Raw genomic sequence first — 23,456 nt, 5'->3', positions numbered from 1 at the left:
TTAATATTTTATGATGTATTTAAATGAGTAGTAATTGTTGCAAACTCCATTAGAATATTTTAATTGAAATTAGTTTCGGAATAAGGGAAAGGGGGATGTGATTAAAAAATTGGGTTCAATTTTTCTCATTTGAAATTTCATAAATAAAAAGAAAATTTCTTCAAACATTTTTTTTGAGAGGATTAATATTCAACAGCATAGTGAATTGCTCTAAGAGAAAACAAAAATTTTAAGTTCATTTGAATACATTCATTCTGTGTCAGAAACCTATGCTGTGTCAACTATTTAATCACAATCCAAATTTAGAGCGGAATCCAGCTTGAATGTTGTGTCCATACTTGCCCCAACCGTTCAGGGTTCAACCTCTGCGGTCGTATAAAGCTACGCCCTGCAGAGCATCTGGTTGTAAATTTTAGACAAAATCCGAGGAATTTGAGCCACACAAATTACAGGAATAATTTCATTGGATAAAAGCAGGTAGCATACACTAATTTCTATCATTGAGAAGCTTGATTACTCTTTACTAATAGTATGTGGTTAAATGTTCAGCTGATATTTTTAGAGTTAACTCCCTTGGGTGTTCTTGTCAACACCTCTTTCAGCTGATTAACGAATGTGCAAGCATGTGAAAATAATGCCATTCAAATGTCCATGAAAACATGTTATTGATTTGTAAGCTATATGCAGCCAAATGCTTGCTTTTTTGTTGCATTAATTGTGAATTGCTTTACTTTTTGTAGTAATTTGTTCTCGCAGCTTAATGAGTCTATAATCCTTATATAAAAGTCCCCAATTGGGTCCAGTAGTCATCAATTGCTTACCTTCTGCAGTTATCCTGTTCACACAGCTTATATGTATTATTCATAAATAGTGCCCAACTATAAATTTAACATAAAAATTACATATGTGTATAATCATTATTTCCAGGGGAGAGTTGAAATATGTGAGGCGGCACTGGAATTTGATGAGCCATTCTGACTTGTGCTATTACTTTGGTCAAAAGATTCTTCAGCTTGCTATATTCTTACCATTCTTTTTAACCAGTGATAAAATTACAGCTAAAAACATCTATGTAGCAATGATTTGTACTAGTATCTTACATGACAGATGTTTAAGGTTTGGGACCTTTATCTTCAGAACATCATTTGCCAGTTGGGTATCCATTAAAAGACTTAGGGTAAGTCTGTCAGATGGCAAAATGAAAATATGGAGTCGTGTTGCCAAGTGAGATATCAATGTGGCATTACATGATATTGAACATAGAATTTGTATGCTTTTATCAATTGCACATGCTTTTTATACTCTCACTCTGATGGAGGATGGTGTTGTGTATAAGTAAATAAAGGGAAGGTACTTCATGGAATCATTAAATTGATGGAAAAATGTATGACCCTTTATTGGTCTTATTTCATATATGAATTTAAAAGCAAAGAAAACAATATGTATCATTGCTGTTGGAAACTGTTTAAAACTAGTGGATGCGACTTTGGATTTATTTGTTATAAAATGATTTTTGAAAATAAATATGTTTCTGTAGATGTGGGACTAGATGAGTAAGTTTGACTGAAATATTAACATGACAGTGACTTTTACAATGTTATCTTATTTAGTAATAATCATCATTTTAAAAAAAACCAACATATTGGATGAATTTATTGAAATTGACATAGCAAAATAGCTTCACTCAAACTATGAGTTTTGCAAGTTTTTTTATTATCTCTAAAGAAATATGTGACAGTGTGAATATCTGTATAAGTGTCTTGTAAAAAAAATCTTTTTTAAAACCTAAAGATTTTCATCACAGTAAAAATAAGGGGCCTAGGTGGCTGAGTTGTCTAAGTAGTTACTACAATAATCACAGGCCAGTCAACACTGAGGTTATGAATTCGCATTCCGCTCTTGCGGGTTCACTCAACTCCAATCTTAATTAATAAGGATTGTCAGTTTTCCTACCCAAGGTCGGTGGTTTTCTCCAGGGACTCTGGCTTCCTCCACTAATGAAAACTGGCCACCACGAAATATGCGGTGCTTAAAAATGGCTTTTAAACATCAAAAATTAAATTGAATTATAACATTTAAAATAAGAATAAAAGTAATTGTGAAAACTAATTTTATATATATTTCTTTAATAAGAGACAAAATAATTTACTCTTAAATAACCAGTATCACTTTTTGTTCTAAATATCTTGAATTCAATACAATGCAATCTTATACCAATGTGATACTTAGTACACAGGGAAAGCTTTTTGCCTGAAACTCGGAAGGTAAATTCAAGTAATTTGATTGGAAGCATAGCTGTAAACATGTGCTAATTGTCAATAGACTGCGATAACTTAAAACACTCAGACTGTGATCTCTTGATAAGTTTTTAATTGAACTATAATAGTAGCAAGACAATTGCTTTACAAATATATCTAGGTGCAACATTCTAACCCCTAATCATTGACAGTGTTAAATCTTACTTTAAATTGGATTTTTTTTGCCTTTAAAAAAAAAAAGCTGTTCTTAAAAGTTTTGGTATAATCAATGCATTTAGAGCAAGTTTGATTTGTATGTATAGCTTTTACTTTAGACTTGCTACATGTCCCTTCCTAATTATGTTTTTTCTCTTTTTTTCAATTTTGCCCCTTTAATAATTTTACTGCTATAACTAGGAGATTACAATTATACTGACATCTGCAGGAGGAAGGGACTTGTAAAGTTTCTCCAAGGGCAATCAATAGGCTGGCACTTATCAGTAAACATATAAATTAGTAAGAGAGAAATAATAGAAAGGGAATTGTAGCAAGTCTACTTTTACCTCTATACTAACCAAAACTACATGATTTAGATATATCTGGTTTAGATGATAGCTATATATATATATATATTATAATATTTAGTACAATATATTACTGTATTGTCTTTTTTGTTGGTTACATAAACCCACAAAAATTCTATCAAATAGGGATTTATTTTTGCACCAACCTATTATATATTTCTTGGTTTGCACTGTCCTATAGCTAGTTTTCATACATAGTGCTCTTCTTTTTATTTGCTTAGCTTAAAATTAACTGACCAGGCCTGAAACATTTAATTATTCAGGGGAGAAATGAAGTTTATTGGAGCCTCCTGGACATTAGCAAGTTTTAGTAACATCTATTTCGACTATGGTCACAAGATCCTTCAGATAGCAATGTTTGTGCCATTTTTTCTGACTTCCAAAAACATAACGGCTGAAACTATTTATGTAACGGTAGCATGTGCCTCCCTTCTTCATGACAGATGCATGAGATTTGTATATTACCAAATAAGCTCATTGGTCTCTACGTGGGTAACGATGAAAAGGCTTAAGGTAAGTTTATTATGCACCCTTATATTTTCTGTGTCTCCCAGCAACTTGTGTGAGACAACAATCATGCCTCATTCCCTGCGATATTCCAACAAATTTTTTTAATTTTTTTCTAATGTTTCTATTTGAGAAACAGAATCAAACTCTAACAAAAATTAAATACATGTATCTATTTCTGCTCATTTATAACTGGGTCAGCCCTTTTCAGGGACAGGAAATTATTTATCTGATATCAGTGGCGGATCCAAAAGTTTTCTTAAGTGGGGGCCCACTGACTGCCTAAGAGGGGCCCCGTTTCTGTCACGCTTCAGTGATTTCCTACATAAGCAACCAAAATTTTCCCACAAAAAGGGGGGGGCTGGTCTTCCCCCTTAAATCTGACTCTGGATATTTTCGCATCTTGCATTCTTTCATGTATTCAATGCTTATTTCTTGGATCATTGTTATACTATTTTGCACTAAGTGGGTAAAGAACTACATTCAGTCTAATCTGTAGTATTCAAAGTAGATAGACATTTTGAGATTTCTTTGCATGGACATGCATATACAGAAAACAAACTGGAAGTTAAACAACCAAACAATAAACCAAGGACATGCATTTTACTGCCTTAGGTATGTAGATGGAAGTGAGGGACTATCAACCTTAAAATGAAAATATTGAAAACAATAATGTGAAGATCAATGTTGTTAATACAGTGCAAAAACAACACAGGAACGTCCTTTATTTCATACATTGTAACGTAAAGACTTGGTGACATGTCACTTGTATACTTTGGCATTCTATAGATCTATTACAAATTATAACGTGAAACCTTATTTTACTTTATTCACATATTATCTACATTTTGCTGCCGTGACCAGGCTGACATGTTGATATAACTGTGAACTAGAAGAGAAATTTGTTGTCATTGAATAATAGCATGTACCTGAATCCGTTCAATATAAAAAAATAAAGGTAAATTCTGTGTAGCCTTTTTTAGTTGGACTATTTTGTCAAACATGCCTCTGATTTTCTTGTCGTTTTGAAAACCCATTGCTTGTCGCAGGTTGTTTTATATTCTCTTTTGTTCAGGTTATTTTCTCTTTGATGCATTCTAAGTTTCCATCCTAAATTTTATTGTAGAATTTACAAAGCAACAGGTGTTACTACAATGTAATATCATAAGTCTATATATTCTTACTCGCAGCAGATGCTTCAATATATCCTTGTAAAATTGACCAAAATTACTTACACCTTTCCAATATATTCTTACAGATTTTAGGCATATATCTTTTTTTGTTTGCTGTTTCAGAAGCAGATTTTACTGCTGTAGTAGTATTGGTACTTTACATTAATATTTATTTTTATATTGCTTAACAATGCAATCATTGCAATGATAAAAACATATAAGTATATATGGTTCCTACAGAAAGGAATGTAAAAAAATTATGATTATTTCAAACCTTTTTACAGACTTGATCAATTCAGTTCCCATCATATATTCAGTATAATCAAGACTACACATAGCACCCCTTGTGTGATGGTATACTTGTGTATTGACTATTGGTCAAGTAGTATAACCAAGAGTATACATATGCACCCTTTGTGTGTTATTATTCTTGTGTATTAGTTAAGGTGTGTAATCTAGAGTATACATATATGCACCCTTTGTGAGATATAATATGTGTGTACTGATTTAAGTTATATTATATAGGAATGAGTTGATGTGGTTACAGCGACACTGGAGTTTGTTTTGCTCCATGAACATTATGGTAGACTACGGAGAAAAGATCCTCCAGCTTGTTATCTTTCTTCCTTTCTTTCTCACTACAGACCAAATAACAGCAAAACAAATCTTTGTCTCATCCATGTGTATTTTCATTTTAACCGACATATCTTTAAGATTTGTGGCAAGAAATATTGAAAGAGGGATTTCAGCTTCTGTTGCTATCAAACGCACTCAGGTAAGCAACAAACCCAAAATCCTTCTATAATTAAAAAACATTCAGTTTAAAAAGTCCTAAAAAATGTTTACACAATTTTTTATATTTTACTCTCAGACCTCTTTGGAACCAAAAGGAACCAACAATATTCCATATATAGTTTAGCCATTTATATATTTATTTATATTCAGCAAACATGTATACTACAACAATCCAACTACAGGTATATCCTTTCATTTGTTCTGTCCACGATTGTCGTATCTACCTTATTTTTCTTTGGTATAACTTTTATCCTATCAAAACAATTATGCAGTTCTCTTTTAATTTATGAAAAATTTAATTTTTAGGTTCTTTGAATTTATTGTTCAATTCAAGTCTAGCCTGGTTTCATGCAGGCAAATGTTCTATTCAAGTCTAGCCTGGTTTCATGCAGGCAAATGTTCTATTCAGGAATGCATTGCTGGGGACAAGTCAACCATTGAATCAATCTGTTCATAGAATGGGTATTTTTCCACCCTGGATACATCCAATGGAATATTCTATTTAGGAATGCATTGCTGGGGACAAGTCAACCATTGAATCTGTCAATGGAATGTTCTTTTTCTCCTCCCTGGATAAATCCAATGGAATATTCTATTTAGAAATGAATTGCTGCGGACTGAAGTCAACCATTGAATCTGTCAATAGAATGTTCTTTTTCTCCACCCTTGGTACATCCAATGGAATATTCTATTTAGGAATGAATTGCTGTGGGCAAGTTGACCATTGAATCTGACAATGAATACATCCAATGGAATGTTCTATTTAGAAATGAGTTGCTCACTAATGGGCACGTCAAATGTTGATTTTGGCATTGGAATGTTCTCTTTAGGAATGGCCTGATGTGAGCAAGTCAATCCTTGATTCAGGCAATGTCAATGAAGAATAAAGTTAGAGAATAAACTGTTCAAATAACTACCCTAACAAGTGCATTTACCCACACAAAATAGTAAAACAAAAAGAACAGTTATGGTTGACAAACAAACTTTGTTGAACAGCATTATCTTCTATTTTTATACTGCAATATAGGAATGTTAAAAAACAGTATCCCCTCTGTAACTGCTAGATTGTTGTTTCAAAACTTAATTTTCTCTGTTACTGCCAGATAGTTTTTTCCAAACATTATCATCATTTACTGCAAGAGGAATGTTTCAAAATATTATCCTCTCTCTTACTGTTAAATAAAAGATATGCAACTTTATCCTTACTGTTTTTCAGGTAGATGAGAATTATTATCGGTCGTCCCACTGTCTATATCACTCTGGTCAGCTCTTAATATTATTCCGTATCATGTCTTTGTGACGTCAAATACGTTGACCCGGCCTTAATAACTTTGACCCGGACATATCAGCGACGTCATAATGTTTGAACCGACGTTAATAACTTTGACCCGAACTTATCAAGTCATCTTTTGTGTGCTGTGAAACAAAGAAAACACTTCTGAAACACGCAAATATAGCCCGATAAATCGATTATCAGATTATCTGCATAATGATATTGTAAAATATCAGCTGCTTGACATTATATGAAGGCTTTTTGATCTCGTTCACTACGCTCACTCGACAAAAAGCTTCATATTATGTCTCACAGCTGATATTTTACGATATCAACATGCAGATAACCTGATAATCGGTACTGGTGTCAGACCACCAATTAAAAGTCCCTATCTGTTCAAACAAATTTTGCAATTTTCATAGCTTTCTAAAATTTTTATCTTAAATTTAACCTCTTACAAACCAGGTATGTCCTGAATCGTGCAGGTATCACCTTTCTTCATGCCAATTTTCGACACCTTTAAAGCCATATAAGAAAGAAGAGACCTTCCTAATGGATGTACCACTAAAAATAACCCCTGGTTTTCTTGAAATCTTAAATTAGTATACTATGGAGCGCATTAATCCTCAATTTTTAATATCAACTCATAGACAAGTAAATTTGGGCTCAAAATGGTCTTAATATATTTCTCTTTCACCAAAAGTTTCATTTCTGCAAATTTGTTGGGGAGTTTAAGTAAACAATGACATCAAATGACCTATTTTTTGTCCCGAGTAGGCCTACTTTTACATACATTCTAAATTTGAAGGAGTAATTGGTGGTCTGACACCTTATACACTTTTATCCTCCCTAATAAATTTTGCAAGATAAAAAATTTCAAAATTATTGTTTGTGTTACAGCTAGATATAATTATACAACTTGATCCTTTTATTTACTGATAAATCAAAATAGTTCAGCATTATCCTTCCTCTTACTGCCAGATAAAATTTTGCAGCATTATATTCTTAGTTTCTGCTAGTTAATGTTGGTTACTTATGTATCTGATGTGTTGTGGTTGTTTAGATGTTGTTATTCAATTGTTATGTTAATGCATGATAAATGTTTTATAACTCTATCTTCCCAATTACTTCAAGCACAAAATTGCAGGGAACATGTATAAAAAGAAGGTTGTATGTGTACATGTATATGTTATTACAGTAAAACCTGTTATAAAGGTCACAAAATTTAAGCAAACTGAAACATCTGTCTTGCCAGCTCACATTCTTCTTGTCTTGCTCAGCCGCTGTAGTAATATCTATGCAGTTTGAACCTAAATTCAAAGGTCATGTGTCTTATATTGTCATTATTGTCTGGTCCCAAGGGTTGACAGGGCCGTAACTAGCCGCTTCTAATAGTGAGGCAAATATATAAAAATTTTGGCGAGGGGTCTGGATTTTGAGCGTTTCCCAGACTCTTTCTGACATTGAAACGCAATTAATTTTTAGCTAATTTTCCGACAATATTCTGGTCTCAAAGCAAAAACATAGATTCATTTCAATTTATGACTTTTTGGTTTTATGGACAACATTAAAAGACCGATATAAAATTGAGAATGGAAATGGGGAATGTGTCAAAGAGACAACAACCCTACCATAGAACAGACAACAGTAGATGTTCACAAACAAGTCTTCAATGCAGCGAGAGATTCCAGCACTCGGAGGCGTCTTTCAGCTGCCCCCTAAACAAATATATATACTAGTTCAGTGATAATGAACGCCATACTAAACTCCAAATTGTTCAAAAGAAACTAAAATTAAAAATAATACAAGACTAACAAAGGCTAGAGGCTCCTGACTTGGGACAGGCACAAAAATCCAGAGGGGTTTTAAACATGTTTATGAGATCTCAACCCTCCCCCTTTACCTCTAGTCAATATAAAAAAGTAGGATAAAGCAAAAATCGTAATTCTCATAATCATTTTTTCAGGATCTGTCTGTCTGTTCTTGTCTTATATTGTGCTTAGAATTTGTGTGTGATTAGGTTTCGTGCACATTTACTCAATATGTAAAAGGTCATATGGCAGTATACATGAATGGTTTTTTTCCAAATTATTTGATACCGGGAAATATGTGACCTTACTTCAATTTAAACCATATCCGCTATCTAGTTTTATCTACAAAAAAAAAAAGCCAGTTTTGTATTCTTTGGTATCAAGTTCAATTCTCCATGCAGAAACAACCCTTTTTTCTGTGTCTTGTAGCATCATTTATTCTTAAAATATTTTCTTGCACAATATCTGGACATCGGTGGACATGCAACATTGCAAAACCACACGTTTACAAAAGAAAATCAACACTCAGACTATAGTCATAAAGTAGGACAATTAATGAACAAATGAAAAACCCGGGACACAGAAGTACAAACACCTCAACTCTGAAAACTAAAAGTACAATATAAACATGGATCACGAAAAACAGGCAGGGGCGACACCAGAGTGTGAAGAGAACTTGCTTCTTGCTAAACACTTTCCGTGAAAACAATTCGATATTAAAAGACAATCTTTTGTTTCAGGTGTTTTCTTTTTTTTTAAATTTCTAACATGAGGCATTTGCCTCATTTGCCTCAATGTAGTTACGGCCCTGGTTGACTTTATATATAGGTTTGACTGAATTTAATGAATCTTCTCTGATATGACTAAATCTTAACCACATTTTTACATAATCTTCCGTTCATATCTTTCTTCCACTGTGACAGGGGTGAGATAAAGGCCCAGTGGAAAACATTTTTAGTGAACTGTGGTAAGGGCTTGCTGTTCAGCACTGGAGACAAAGCGTTATATCTTGCTATGGCCATACCATATTTTCTTAGTGTTCAAAGAGTGCAAGCACGTAGTGTATATGTTATGATGGCATGTGTTAGGCTATTACACTTTATCTGGATTGACATTGGCAGTGAGATGACACAGCATGTTTGCATATGTAGAGTTTCTATAGCAAGGATTCAGGTAATGAAGTTTTCTTTTGTAGCCCTTATTCTAAAAGTTATCTCCCTTGTGAAGTAGTATCGTAGGTCGATGGTTTTCTACGGGCACTCCAGCTTCCTCCACCAAATAAAACTGACCGCCACGAAATAGCCTAAATGCGGTGCTTAAAAGTGGCGTTAAAACATCAAAATCAAAGTAGTAGTGTATCTTTGAAGAGTTGTTTCGCTTTTGAAAGTTGAAACGCAAATTTATATTAATATTTGGAAATGATTGAAATTATGCATAACTGTCCAATTACAAATAATTCTTACTGATCATTAAAATTATAAGAGGTGCAAGATTTAATATTGATCAGTTGATTATCTTAGTTGAGGGGTCAATTTTTTGTCTTGGCTGGCTAAGAGGTAATGTATTTCAGGTGACAATGACATGTCTTCGTTGGCATCAACACTTGTTATTGCATCCCCCACCCAATTATGGTGGGAACAATGTAAATGTTTCACTTTTTACTTTACATTACAAAAAAAAGTTTAGATCTTGTAAAGAACCTGGAAAAGGAAGATGAAACTTGATATTCATCTTGCAGAATTTATGTGACAACTAATCGTAGAAGTGTAAAGATTGTTCAAGGTTGCTATTATCAATTATTACAGGTTTTATGGAACTTTTGTTTGATGGAAAAATGGTCTGGAGTTCAGGGTTCAATTTTTTTTTATCACGAAATGGTTAAAACACTATGAAGAGTAGATCTTTCTATTCCCTGGATAAAACACCCATACAGAAGTCTATACTAAAGCTAACTAACTTTTAAGGCAGAAATACTTTTTTTCATTCTTAACATTGATATAATACTCTTTTCATTTGCTATTGCTGCTGGCTTTCCATTGTGTTGTTTTTTGGTGTTGTTTTTCTAATTTTTAATGGTCATGATTCATGATTCCAGTCATGCAAATTGTTAAGTTATTTTGTTTTCTATCTTCAGGAAAGAGATAAAGGTTCTACAGAATCACTTCTATATACAGATATTAGTTGATATAATGTTCTATCAAGGGAAACAGATCTTTCATTTTGCTCTTCTTGTTCCGTATCTCCTAACTGCATCCCACGTCCGTGCAGAGGCGGTATATATAACAATGATGTGTGTCATTGTGCTGCATATGGTTTGGGTAGGGTACGCCTCTGAGGCTACACACTACACATCACATGCTCTTGTAGGTGTGAAACGCTTAAAGGTAATGATGGTTTGGGTTAAATTAATGTTTTTGTTTTCGCTTTGGTCTAACAGTTTTTCAATATAATTTTCTTATATTTGTTTGCTTGTTTTACTTGTTTTCTTTCTTTCTTTTAAAGTTTGAGGACTATCATGACTATTGATTTACTGCATTTTAAAAAAAAAATCGGTTATGATTTGGAGTGTACAGAGGTGGGCAGGCAAGCTGCAGCTAACAAATTGTAAAATTTAGATATTCAATTTTTATGATGTTCTTGTTGTTGAGTTATAGATCTTTCAGTAGCCAAAAGTGATATTTATTATATGAACGTGTTATTTACCTTTGAACAGATCCTAGAAATGGTGTATTTAATAAGTTTATCAATATGTATAGATAGTCTATCAACAATTGAATCTGTTCAATTGATTTTAGTCAGGAGTTATCAAACATTTCTTTTTATCTGTTTTTTTGTGTGTACCATATTATGATTTATGATAGACAATTCAGATTAACTTGCCAATTTTATATGCACCAAAGCCAGGAGAGAAATCATGTAGTATTTTGGTGACATTTTTTCAATGTTGCAGGCTTGTACTTGCTTAGCTTCTTAGCCTTGTACAGTTGCTTCTATATATATAGATGCTTCAGATTATGGTTTTCAGAATTTTTGTGATTTAATACTTCATATCTTTAAAAATAGAGAACAAAAAAAAGTTGAATAGGCTAACTCATTACTGGTACTGTAAATTTAGAAATAATTGCCTTAATTTATAAAGAAAGGACAAAAATGTAAGATGAATTTAGAACATTTCAGAAAAATCTGGATACAGGTATATGTTTCAGGTATGACTGATATCTAAGAATGCCAGTTCTTATTATTGTGTTACTCATCCTTTTGTATTAATAAAAAAAACACTCAATGATTTCTTAATTTACAGTATCTAGCTCAATAGATGTAAATTTTAGCTTTCTAATCTATATCAGCAAATCTTTATTTCTTATTATATACTAACAGGAATGAAATGAGAGTGATGTACAGACACTTTCAATCAACAGGAGTTGTTGAGATGCTGTTTTTTCAAGGGAAACAACTCCTTCATTTAGCCCTACTTGTCCCGTACTTTCTTACTTCATCACGTATACATACAGAATCCATCTTTATAACGATGTCCTGTGTAGCACTACTACATAATGTCTGGATAGGTTTTGGCATTGAAATTGCTTGTAGTGTGTCACAGTTTGTTGTCAGTGTTAAAAGATTCAAGGTAACTTTATTTTGAAAGTGCCAGAATTGCTTTTGAATGTGTTGATTATACTTTTGCCTAGTGCTAGAGTAAAATGTGCCATTATACAGTTTTTTGCTCCAATAGAAGAGAAAAGGGTATCATTGTTCTAGTATGAATGTCTTAAAGTTTTGTCAATTTGCTAGTAAGTATGGTCATTTTAATTCCGATTTAAAAGAAGTTGTGATGTGAATTGAAATACAATTGAAACTATATATCTGAGTTTTGCTTATGATGGATGCATGCACATGGGAAGGGGTATTAAAATAAAGTTGACATAACTACTTTCTCAGTGAGTGAGGATGAAAACTTTGTACTTCTTTATTCGCACTTAAAGGTACATATACCAAACTTTTAATGTACTGATATTTTCCTGAGAAAAGACTCCATATAAAACGAGGCAAAACAACTGTTTCACTTCATCTATTTAAATCTTGTACAGTAATTGGAAAATTGAGATGAAATGTGAAATACATCTTGCATTATATATCTGACAACTTGACTTGGAAGATTTTTCAGCATTGATATTATCCTCTATTACATAGTTAAATGAAATTGGGTCTGGTGGGAAGGTTTAAAAACTTTTTTTTTTATTATTACAGAATAGCTTTATCTAATAAAGAATAACAAACTTTCTGATTAATGCTTAAAACACAAATATACAGAAGTCTATATCTCAATGCTTACTAACTTATGATGTAGGAAATACTCTTGTTCCCCTTCTTAACATTGATATAACACTGATGATATACATCTTCTATTGTCAATCTCTTGAGTTGCTTTCTGCTGTTTTCATATTATTTTTAACAATCATTATTCATAATTTCAGTCATCTTTTAACATAAGTAGATTTGTTCCATTTCATTAGATACAAACGTTCAAAATCTTATGTTATTTTATACCTTCAGGAAAGAGATAAGAGTTTTACGGAAAAACTTCTGTGTACAGATAATGGTTGATATACTGTTCTATCAAGGGAAACAGATCTTTCATTGTGCTCTTCTTATTCCGTATTTTCTAACTGCATCGCAAGTCCGTGCCGAGGCTGTCTTCATTACAATGACATGTGTAGCTGTGCTGCACATGGTTTGGGTAGGGTACGGTTCAGAAGCTACATGCCATATCTCACATTCTATTGTCAGTGTTAAACGCTTCAAGGTAATGATGTTTTTGGTTTTATTCTTCTAGTTTTCTCTTTATACTCTTACAATGCTTCAATATATTTTTCCAATGTATATTTTGTTTTGCATGTTTTTCTTCTGATTTCTGTCTTTGATGAGCCATTGATTTAAGAGATGCTTTGAATCCATTTCTGTTCCTGAAAAGAGTTCCTTCTTGGAAATAGTCTCCCTGAAACTTCATTTTAAACTTAAAATTAAGTGCAGATATTATTTATGTACATTATACAGTTTAAAAGAAAACTAAGTTTTTTCCCTGTTTGACATTGTCACTTGTGATCTGGAAACCCCTAAGTGAACACATTTTAAATTAATTCAAATCAAGTTTTATAAAAGAAAGTATATCAAGAATATTCAGTTCAAGGTAATTTTTGAATTGTTTCATATTTTTTCATGTAAATGCCTATAATAAGTGATATTATTGCATATATAGCAATATAATATTTCCCATAGAAAGGAACAAAATGTTAGTGTGCAATAAATTCTATTATTGTATAGCAATATAATATTTCCCACAGAACGTAACCAAAAGTTAGCGTGCAATAAATTCTAATATTGCACTAGTGCAATAAATCTTCAAAAATCATGACGTCATTAACGTTTAAATCTGAGTTTAAACCAAGTTTTACTTTCAAATATTATATTGCTATACAATAAAAGGGTTATTGCATGAATATTGGGGAATATTGTCCCTCGTAGAACATATATTGCACTCCCAAGCGCGTGCAATATAAGATTCTACTCGGGACAATATTCCCCAATATTCATGCAATAACCCTATAATATTTCTTTAAATTTAGTGCAATAAATTTTCAAAATTCATGACATCATCAACCACGAAATCTTAGTTTAAACCAATTTTAAATACTTTCAAATATTATATTGCTATACAATAAAAGGGTTATTGCATGATTATTGTGGAATATTCATGCAATAACCCTATAATACAATATGGGTTTTGCTCATTGTTGAAAACTGTACAGTGAGCTATTGTTGCTTACATTCATGTTTTATGACTATTGTGAATAGTTGTCTCATTTGCAATCTTTCCACGTCTTCTTGTTTTTAGTGGACAATGATTTAATAACCTATGTCAGGTCAGAATTCACATAGTGTTTTGTAGGCAATTTTTCCATGAAGGAGGCTTGTACATGCTTAGCTTCTTAGCCTTATACAGCTGCTTTATGTATAGATACATATGCATGTATTTTCGTTTTTAGCAATTTTGCAATTGATACTTATCTATTAAAACTGAACAGCCCACTACATAACACCATAAAACTCAGATCACATTTAATCAACAACACCAATTCAAATTTTCTTGGACACAGTTTGTGGTTAGATAACCACATTGGACATTTTGACCTTTAAAAGTGATTGAGAATTATTTCAGTGTTGTGGATTTCAGATCTCTTTTATTTTTTTTAGCTTTAGGATTACATTTCAGGTTTAAATTCCATGTCTAAATATCTGTCTTTATCATTTACTCACAGGAAAGAAATGGAGGTGCAACAAAGATACTTGTATTTAACAGGAGCAATAGATATACTGTTTTATCAAGGGAAACAACTCATGCATATAGCCCTTCTTGTCCCGTACTTTCTCACTTCATCTCACATTAGTTCTGCAACCATCTTTGTAACAATGTCGTGTGTAGCATTGATACATAATGTCTGGATAGGATTTGGTATAGATATTGCATGTCATGTGTCACAGTTTGGTGTCAGTGTCAAACGGTTTAAGGTAATGTGATCATGGGAACAGGGCTAGAGTTAATAGGTTTATCTGATATTTTCCCTGCTAACTGCTTATAGTTTTGCTGTAATAGATTTTTTATGTATTACATGAAAAATTATCATTTTTTTGGTGAATAAATTTTTTGATCAGCCAATAAACAAAACTACCGTCAGTGCTTGCCTTTCAACTCAGAAACTAGTTTACATAAGTCAATTTTCTGGTCCTACAGGATTGAAGAAGGGTGGGGGAGGAGTTGCAATCAACACTTTATTGCATTATCTCAAAGACTGTTAAAATCTTTATTAAAAGTTAAGATAAAGCAAGAGAGAGATATTTAGTGTGAGCACCCTTGCTTCTTTGAGTAGCTTACCAAGACTGAGCGCCTAATCAATGTACTAACCAAAGCTGGTTGAGACTGCACTCAGAATGTTTAAAGGCATATTTAAAATTTTCAAATGAAAGGCTTGTACTTGCTTAGCTTTTATGAAATATTAAATGCTTTTTGCAATTTACCCTTTTTATGTTTAAAAGATATTCTCTTTTATTCATGACAGCAAATCTCTGTTTAATATTTACTAACAGGAAAGAAATTGATGTTCAGCAAAGAAACTTCCAATTAACAGTAGTACTTGGCATACTGACTTATCAAGGGAGACAACTCCTTCATTTAGCCCTTTTATCTCATACTTTCTCACTTCATCACACATAAATTCTGAAGCCATCTTTGTTGCCATATCATGTGTAGCATTACTGCATTTCACCTTGTTAGGATTTGGTCTTGATGCTGCATGTCATGCAACTTATTTTATATTCGGTGTGAAACGTTTTAAGGTAATTTTAATTTGGAAATGCAAGAATTCTAACAATAGGGTAAAAATTGTATTCTCATTTTCTAAAGTTAGATGGATTGAATTTTAGGAATTACTTGACAATGCCTCATTTTAAGACAATTTCATTCTTCATGAGTTCTTTTCACTTCCAAATCATTATTATATGCAGATTGGTTCCTTAAAAATAGATTATGTTCCAATGTCAACAGTGTAATGTTTAACTTATGGTTAGTTGCATTATGACTGGTTAATGCATAAGTTGTACATGACTGTGTTTTGAATGGTTTATTATGCATAAAATTAGAATGATATTAGTTAAATGGTTTATGCATAAGTTATCCATGTCTTTATTTTGAAAGGTTTATGCATAAGTTATAAATATATGGGTTTTGAATGGTTTATGCATAAGTGATCCATGTTTGTGTTTTAAAAGGTTTATGCATAAGTTAAACATGCATGTGTTTTGAATGGTTCATGCATAAGTGATACAAATATGTGTTTTGAATGGCTTATACATAAGTTATATGTATTGTGATTGAGTATTGCATAAGCATCTTTCAATAATGCAAATGAATGCTTTGTTTTGTTATGAAGTGGATGAATGGGTGTTGATTATACTTCATGTAAGAGTTGTTTGTCTTGCTTGTGGAATGTTTTAGTATCAAACGTCATGTCCATGAGAAAACAAAATTACTAAAAGTGCCTAACAAAGCTATTATATGTTGTGATCAATGAAAATAGTTGTAGTTTACTAAAGGTTCACATATGCCTTAGCATGTAGTATCTGAAGTAATCACCTCAGGTGCAATTATAGACGAAGTTTTCGACATATAAAGAGGTTTTGATGTAAAATATAAGTGTTTTCATGAAAATTAAATGCTTCATTAAAACTAACTAAAAGCATGTTGCTATATTTAGAGAGTGTATCAATGTGACCTTGATTGACACTTTTTGATTTTTTAATTTGATTTACCTCAAAATTTACATTAATGCTTTATTCTCCATAGGAAGGAGAGAAATGCGCAATGGAAGTTTTTTCATTTGCGAAATATAGAAGAAAACAAGTTCTACGTTGGAGATAGAGTTCTGTGCCTTGCGCTGTATGTACCTTATGTTCTTACCACCTCTCATATAAAAGCCAAGAGTATATTCATCACAATGATGTGTATTAAGTTGGTTCATGAGGTATGGGTTGGCTGTGGGATGGAAGCCTTTGATGATTCGTGTGTTCTTAAAGTTTGTATTAAAAGAATTCAGGTAATCTCTTTTTTACCTGCATGAAGATTAAAGGATGGATTTATTAATCAGCAGCTGAATAATAAACATATTTGGATACTTGTTTAAAATGATTTTGTAAGTAGGAAAAATTACAAAAATTACTATGAACCAATGTTGTCTATTGTAATAGATGGAGAGTAACAATAAACAGTAATACAAGATACAGTATAGAAAAAATGGAAACCAATAACTCCCAACTTTTAAGAGTTATTGTCCTTTAAATAATTTTTATATGACCTTTGCCTTCTAACCTTAAATAGATTGAATAAGAAACAAACTTTGAACATCTAGAAAGATCAACAAAATAATACCAATAACTGAAACTATTAGAGCCTGTAGATTTAAATCTAAGAAGAAAAAGGGGCAACTTCATTGTCTAGGAAACAATACCTGTTCAGAGGTTATGCAGAAATTGTGAGAGTAAATGTTAGTAATGTAAATTGCATTAAGACCTGAAACTTCTTTAAATAATGAAAATTTTTACAAAAAATAACAATGATTGAGAAAAGAGTAAAATAATGTCAGTTCTTCCGATATGTAGCAAATTTGAAGGAAGAGGATTTTGTTCTGAAGTACATAGCTTAGTTTTAACATCACAAGTTATAAGAATTATATTTAAACGGGGGACCATCTTTCGTTTTTTGGGCGCACTACGTTTGCACGCATTTGGGGATTAAAATGTTTTACGTTTGCGCGCAGCTTTTGATTACATTTGCACGTATTAATTTTACAGGTAATCTCAGGTAAAAATATCAATAAAAATTAAATTAGATTATAAATGACTACATTTTTTTTTTGTATTTTCATAAAGAATATGACTATCATTTATCAAATACAAAAATAGTTTGTTAATTCAAATTATATATTTACTTTTCTGCATTGGTATAGGGGAGGGTTGAGATCTCATAAACATGTTTAACCCCGCCGCATTTTTACGCCCGTCCCAAGTCAGGAGCCTCTGGCCTTTGTTAGTCTTGTATTATTTTTACTTTAGTTTCTTGTGTACAATTTTGAGTTTAGTATGGCGTTCATTATCACTGAATAAGTATATATTTGTTTATGGGCCAGCTGAAGAACGCCTCCGGGTGCGGGAAGTTTTCGCTACATTGAAGACCTGTTGGTGACCTTCTGCTGTATCTGATAATCGAAAAAAATATGCGCTTTATCTCATTTTTTCCCTGCCTTATGAGACTTATACTTACCATGGAAGTATTATATGGTCAATACAATACTTTCATTTACTAATGGAAGGGATACTGATACATGTAAATAATTGAACAAATTAATAAATAAATAAGTATTATTGCCTTATTTTACCTGAGTTTACCTGAGTTTACCTGTCAAAAAAATGCGCGCAAATGTAATCAAAAGCTGCGCGCAAACGTAATGATTTTTGCGCGCAAATGTAATGGTACTGCGTGCAAACGTAATGCACCGCGTTTTTTTACCCCTGTCCCATAATGTCTAAAGATAATTTTTTTGATTTATTTTGTTATTCAGCTGTTTATCATTTCCATTCATAGTACAGTATATATCACTTTGATGTTGTCAATAACATAGCTTTAGAATCCATTATTCACTTGCAGTGAGATATCTTGATATTTATGTCAGCTTCAATGCATAGTTGACCCATATGAAACATGATTAGTCGATCATTTGTTCATTTTCATGATTTCTTTGAAACTCAATCCTCAACAGCTCCAATTAATCTTTTAAATAATTCTCCACAGGAGTTTTCATTGAGTTCAGCCTTACTGTCAAAAATTTTGTTCATGATAATTGTACTCAGTCTCGGATACCAACCAATCAAAATATTGGATTTGCTGTTTAAGAGACAAAATTAATTGTGGGACTGAATACAGTTTTATAATTCAAGGTCCATATCTATCATCACCTGTGTCGTCAAAATTGCACAAAGATTTTTTGGAAAGGAAAATAAATACCATTGCCAGATTGACTTTTTTGTATCCCATTGTTTTCAGGCTTTTATGAACTAAAATATGGGTTTCTTCTGGCACTGATGTATGTCTTGAGACAAATAGATGCAAAAATCTTTCATAGACAACTCACATCCAACTTATATACTCAGTTAGTTGCTGAAAGTCTTTTTAATGATACCCATCATTATCAAACAAAATTCATTAAAAGCATTCTACGTAAATATTAGGTATAGTAAGTTTGCTTTTTCCACTGCTGCAATGAAAAAAATGTAGCATGAACAACATTGTATATTCTGTAAGATTGCCACAAGAATTACATATTCATCTGTGATAATGCTTATTTGATTAAGCAGCCATATTTGCATAGTATGATTGAAAGAGGTATGGCTATGCCGTTGAATTATTTCCTTTATATTGAATCTAGTTGATTATGGGTGATATAATTTCTAGTGTATTAAAGTCGTCTTAGCGATCAAAATGGAAGCAAATGGTTGGCTCCATATTCATTGTTTTGATATTAATAACTGATTACAACAGGTGCGTGATTTGAAACTTTTACCCATTATATTCTTACTGTAAATATGATCACAATATGGCGGACGATTTTGTTATTTTCGTATCAAAAATGAAGGCAGTCAATGACAAATATGTCTGAATTTTCTGTTTATTTTACAGAAAACAAGTAAAACAATGTCTTCAACGAGTTTATTATGGTTTTCCAACTTTCTTTCATTACGTTTCCTCCATGAAACTACGGTAAACATCGCAAATTGTGCCCACATTTCTTCAAAGATAATTGCCGACTGACCGATTCTATTTGAACGAATTAATGTTGATGATCATTAATGACCCATCCGATAAACGGATTACCTATAACAACAGATTATGACACCAGTTGTAACCATTGATTAGCTTGGGGTCGTAAACAAAGTCATAAACGTTTCCCCAGGTAAAATTTAGTAATTAGCGTATCATATCAATACGCAAATTAATATGCAATCAATCTTCAAAAAAGGCAGGGCACCCTGGAAACTGTAAAAAGGGCACAGGGCGCCGCGCCCTCTGAAAGCGGCTTAGCTGGAACACTGTTACAATTTTAAAAGAATAAAATTTAGTCAGTTAGAAATGCTCAGTTTTAGTGGACCCCTTTTTATATAACAATGCAAGAGTAATTAGTTCATCTGGTCAAAGGAGTCATATAAGCTACTGTTTTACATATGTCTTCAACATTGTTTTCTTCCTTCTTCTTCTAAAAGTACTAATGGTCCAAAAAAAATCCAAGTGGCAGGAATGGGCTTATATTGAGTTGATAATAGTTTCGAGACAGTATTACATGCATCATTCATGGTCAGTAATGTATATTGAATAGAGAAAAATGTTCTTGTTGGAAATCCCTGTATCCATTGTATTTGTTTGAAGAATAGTTCAATCACTCATCGTTCACTCAGTCTCCCCTCTAGATATTTTTATACGACCGCAAATTTTGAAAAAAATTTCGTCGTATATTGCTATCACTTTGGCGTCGTCGTCGTCGTTGTAGTCGTCGTCTTCCGAATACTTTTAGTTTTCGCACTCTAACTTTAGTAAAAGGGAATAGAAATCTATGAAATTTTAACACAAGGTTTATGACCACAAAAGGAAGGTTGGTATTGATTTTGGGAGTTTTGGTCCCAACATTTTAGGAATAAGGGGCCAAAAAGGGCCCAAATAAGCATTTTCTTGGTTTTCGCACTATAACTTAAGTTTAAGTGAATAGAAATCTATGAAATTTTAACACAAGGTTTATGACCACAAAAGAAAGGTTGGGATTGATTTTGGGAGTTTTGGTTTCAACAGTTTAGGAATTAGGGGCCAAAAAAGGGTCAAAATAAGCATTATTCTTGGTTTTCGCACCATAACGTTAGTATAAGTAAATAGAAATCTATGAAATTTAAACACAAGGTTTATGACCATATAAGGAAGGTTGGTATTGATTTTGGGAGTTAAGGTCCCAACAGTTTAGGAAAAAGGGGCCCAAATGGTCCAAAATTAAAGTTTGTTTGATTTCATCAAAATTGAATAATTGGGGTTCTTTGATATGCCGAATCTAACTGTGTATGTAGATTCTTTATTTTTGGTCATGTTTTCAAATTGGTCTACATTAAGGTCCAAAGGGTCCAAAATTAAACTTAGTTTGATTTTGACAAAAAATGGATCGGTTGGGTTCTTTGATATGTTGAATCTAAAAATGTACTTAGATTCTTGATTATTGGCCCAGTTTTCAAGTTGGTCCAAATCTGGGTCCAAAATTAAACTTTATTTGATTTCATCAAAAATTGAATAAATGGGGTTCTTTGATATGCCAAATCTAACTGTGTATGTAGATTCTTCATTTTTGGTCCCGTTTTCAAATTGGCCTACATTAAGGTCCAAAGGGTCCAAAATTAAACTAAGTTTGATTTTAACAAAAATTAAATTCTTGGGCCTCTTTGATATGCTGAATCTAAACATGTACTTAGATTTTTGATTATGGGCCCAGTTTTCAAGTTGGTCCAAATCAGGATCTAAAATTATTATATTAAGTATTGTGCAATAGCAAGTCTTTTCAATTGCACAGTATTGTGCAATGGCAAGAAATATCTAATTTCACAATATTGTGAAATAGCAATTTTTTTTTTAATTAGAGTTATCTTTCTTTGTCCAGAATAGTAAGCAAGAAATATCTTATTGCAAGATTTTTTTTTAATTGGAGTTATCTTTCTTTGTCCAGAATCAACTTAATTCTTTGTTATATACAATATACAATGTATATTCACTTTTTACTACCAACTGATAAATTTAAATAATCTTTACCATTCAGTGAAAACAAGCAGTTTTTTTACATCTTAATATTTTATGATGTATTTAAATGAGTAGTTATTGTTGCAAACTCCATTAGAATATTTTAATTGAGATTAGTTTTTGAATAAGGGAAAGGGGGATGTGATTAAAAAATTGGGTTCAATTTTTCTCATTTGAAATTTCATAAATAAAAAGAAAATTTCTTCAAACATTTTTTTGAGAGGATTAATATTCAACAGCATAGTGAATTACTCTAAGAGAAAACAAAAATTTTAAGTTCATTAGAACACATTCATTCTGTGTCAGAAACCTATGCTGTGTCAACTATTAAATCACAATCCAAATTTAGAGCTGAATCCAGCTTGAATGTTGTGTCCATACTTGCCCCAACCGTTCAGGGTTCAACCTCTGCGGTCGTATAAAGCTACGCCCTGCGGAGCATCTGTTTTTTTTATTTTGATGAAAATCCATGGTCAAAGATGGCCACAAAACAATGTTATCTGTGTACATAGGTTGTGCTTGTTCTTGTTTTTTTGGTACATTTAATGGTAATTGGAAAATAGAATGTTAGCTTCAAAAACCACAAATGTATTTAAGGTGTGCTTAATGTTCTTGTACCATTGCTCATGTAGTTTTGTAAAACTGCTTAGATGCTCAGCCTATTGTGGTGTCTGTCTGAACGTTCTTTGATCAGGCACTTATACCAGCTTTCAAGTACAATGTTGTAAAGCACAGCTTACTACTAAGTCTAGCTTTCCACTAAAATAAATAAGCGCAGCTTTAAATATTTCTTTGGATGATCTTGAATGAAATAATGGCATCTGGCTGTGACAATGCATGCTTGTGTGTCATTTCTATGGATTTGTTTATGTATTTTTATTACATAATGTTCAAATAATGAAACCTTACTTTACCTGTGTCTCTCAACTGAATAATGTGAGAACTTTCTTTACAGAAAATATTGTACATTTGAATATGAACAAATTATCTACCTGCCGATAAATAGTATGGAGAATAACTGTAATTAAATAGAAATGTTTTAATGATGGTTATGGTAGGTATCATGGGTATATTTTGTTTAGTTTTGCACACAATGTTATTTAGCTTCTCCTCAAATGGATAAGCATAACTATCCTTGTTTCCAGGCAAGAGAGAAGATATGTCTGGAAATCCAAAAAAGTATGGTCGTACACGAGGGGTGTTTGGTTGTATGGTCCTCGTTTCATGTACTATTGTACCATAGTACCAGCTGTGTTATCTGGTGTCTCTCTAGTAGCAGAACGCTTGTATATTTGTATTCCTATATTATTTGTGGTGTCTCAAAATATAATGGGAACTATTCCTCATTTGTGGCATGATTTAGCAGAAGGTTGGATAACCAATCTACGTTTTCAGGTTTGTTTTAACAATATAGTCTATTATTTATGTTTGGTAGGAGCATCTTATTTATTTTGATTCATACAAGTAACAGTAAAGGATGTAAATTTGCAAATTAGTACATGTATTTATAGTTTTGGTATGATTATGAAAGGAGCAACATGCCATGCTTTTCGATTATTTTTTCCCGAAGTATTTTATTTGTTAATTAGAAAACCATGCACTAAAGATGCATGCAGCCTATTGGTTATCATTCTGACTTAAGGGACCT

General features: G+C 32.3%; 1 protein-coding gene across 7 annotated transcripts in view; it reads left to right on the top strand.

Moving 5' to 3' along the window:
- Positions 1–23,456, top strand: part of LOC134711439 (ATP-binding cassette sub-family C member 4-like) — a 107,010-nt gene that overhangs the window by 65,153 nt on the left and 18,401 nt on the right. Inside the window, exon 8 of one of the 7 annotated variants that reach the window (XM_063572027.1) lies at positions 22,954–23,203. The exons of 4 other annotated variants lie outside the window; for them this stretch is intronic. In XM_063572027.1, the coding sequence (XP_063428097.1) occupies positions 22,954–23,203 (250 nt within the window). Of the gene's footprint in view, positions 1–3,084; positions 3,335–12,933; positions 13,184–22,953; positions 23,204–23,456 lie in introns of all 7 variants that reach the window. 2 more of the 7 variants (XM_063572028.1, XM_063572026.1) reach the window with 2 other exon arrangements.

The sequence above is a fragment of the Mytilus trossulus genome, chromosome 3 (genome assembly GCF_036588685.1).
Source record: "Mytilus trossulus isolate FHL-02 chromosome 3, PNRI_Mtr1.1.1.hap1, whole genome shotgun sequence".
Taxonomy (NCBI): domain Eukaryota; kingdom Metazoa; phylum Mollusca; class Bivalvia; order Mytilida; family Mytilidae; genus Mytilus; species Mytilus trossulus.
The sequence above is the reverse complement of the archived record's forward strand: the minus strand, read 5'-3'. Positions and strand labels throughout refer to the sequence as shown.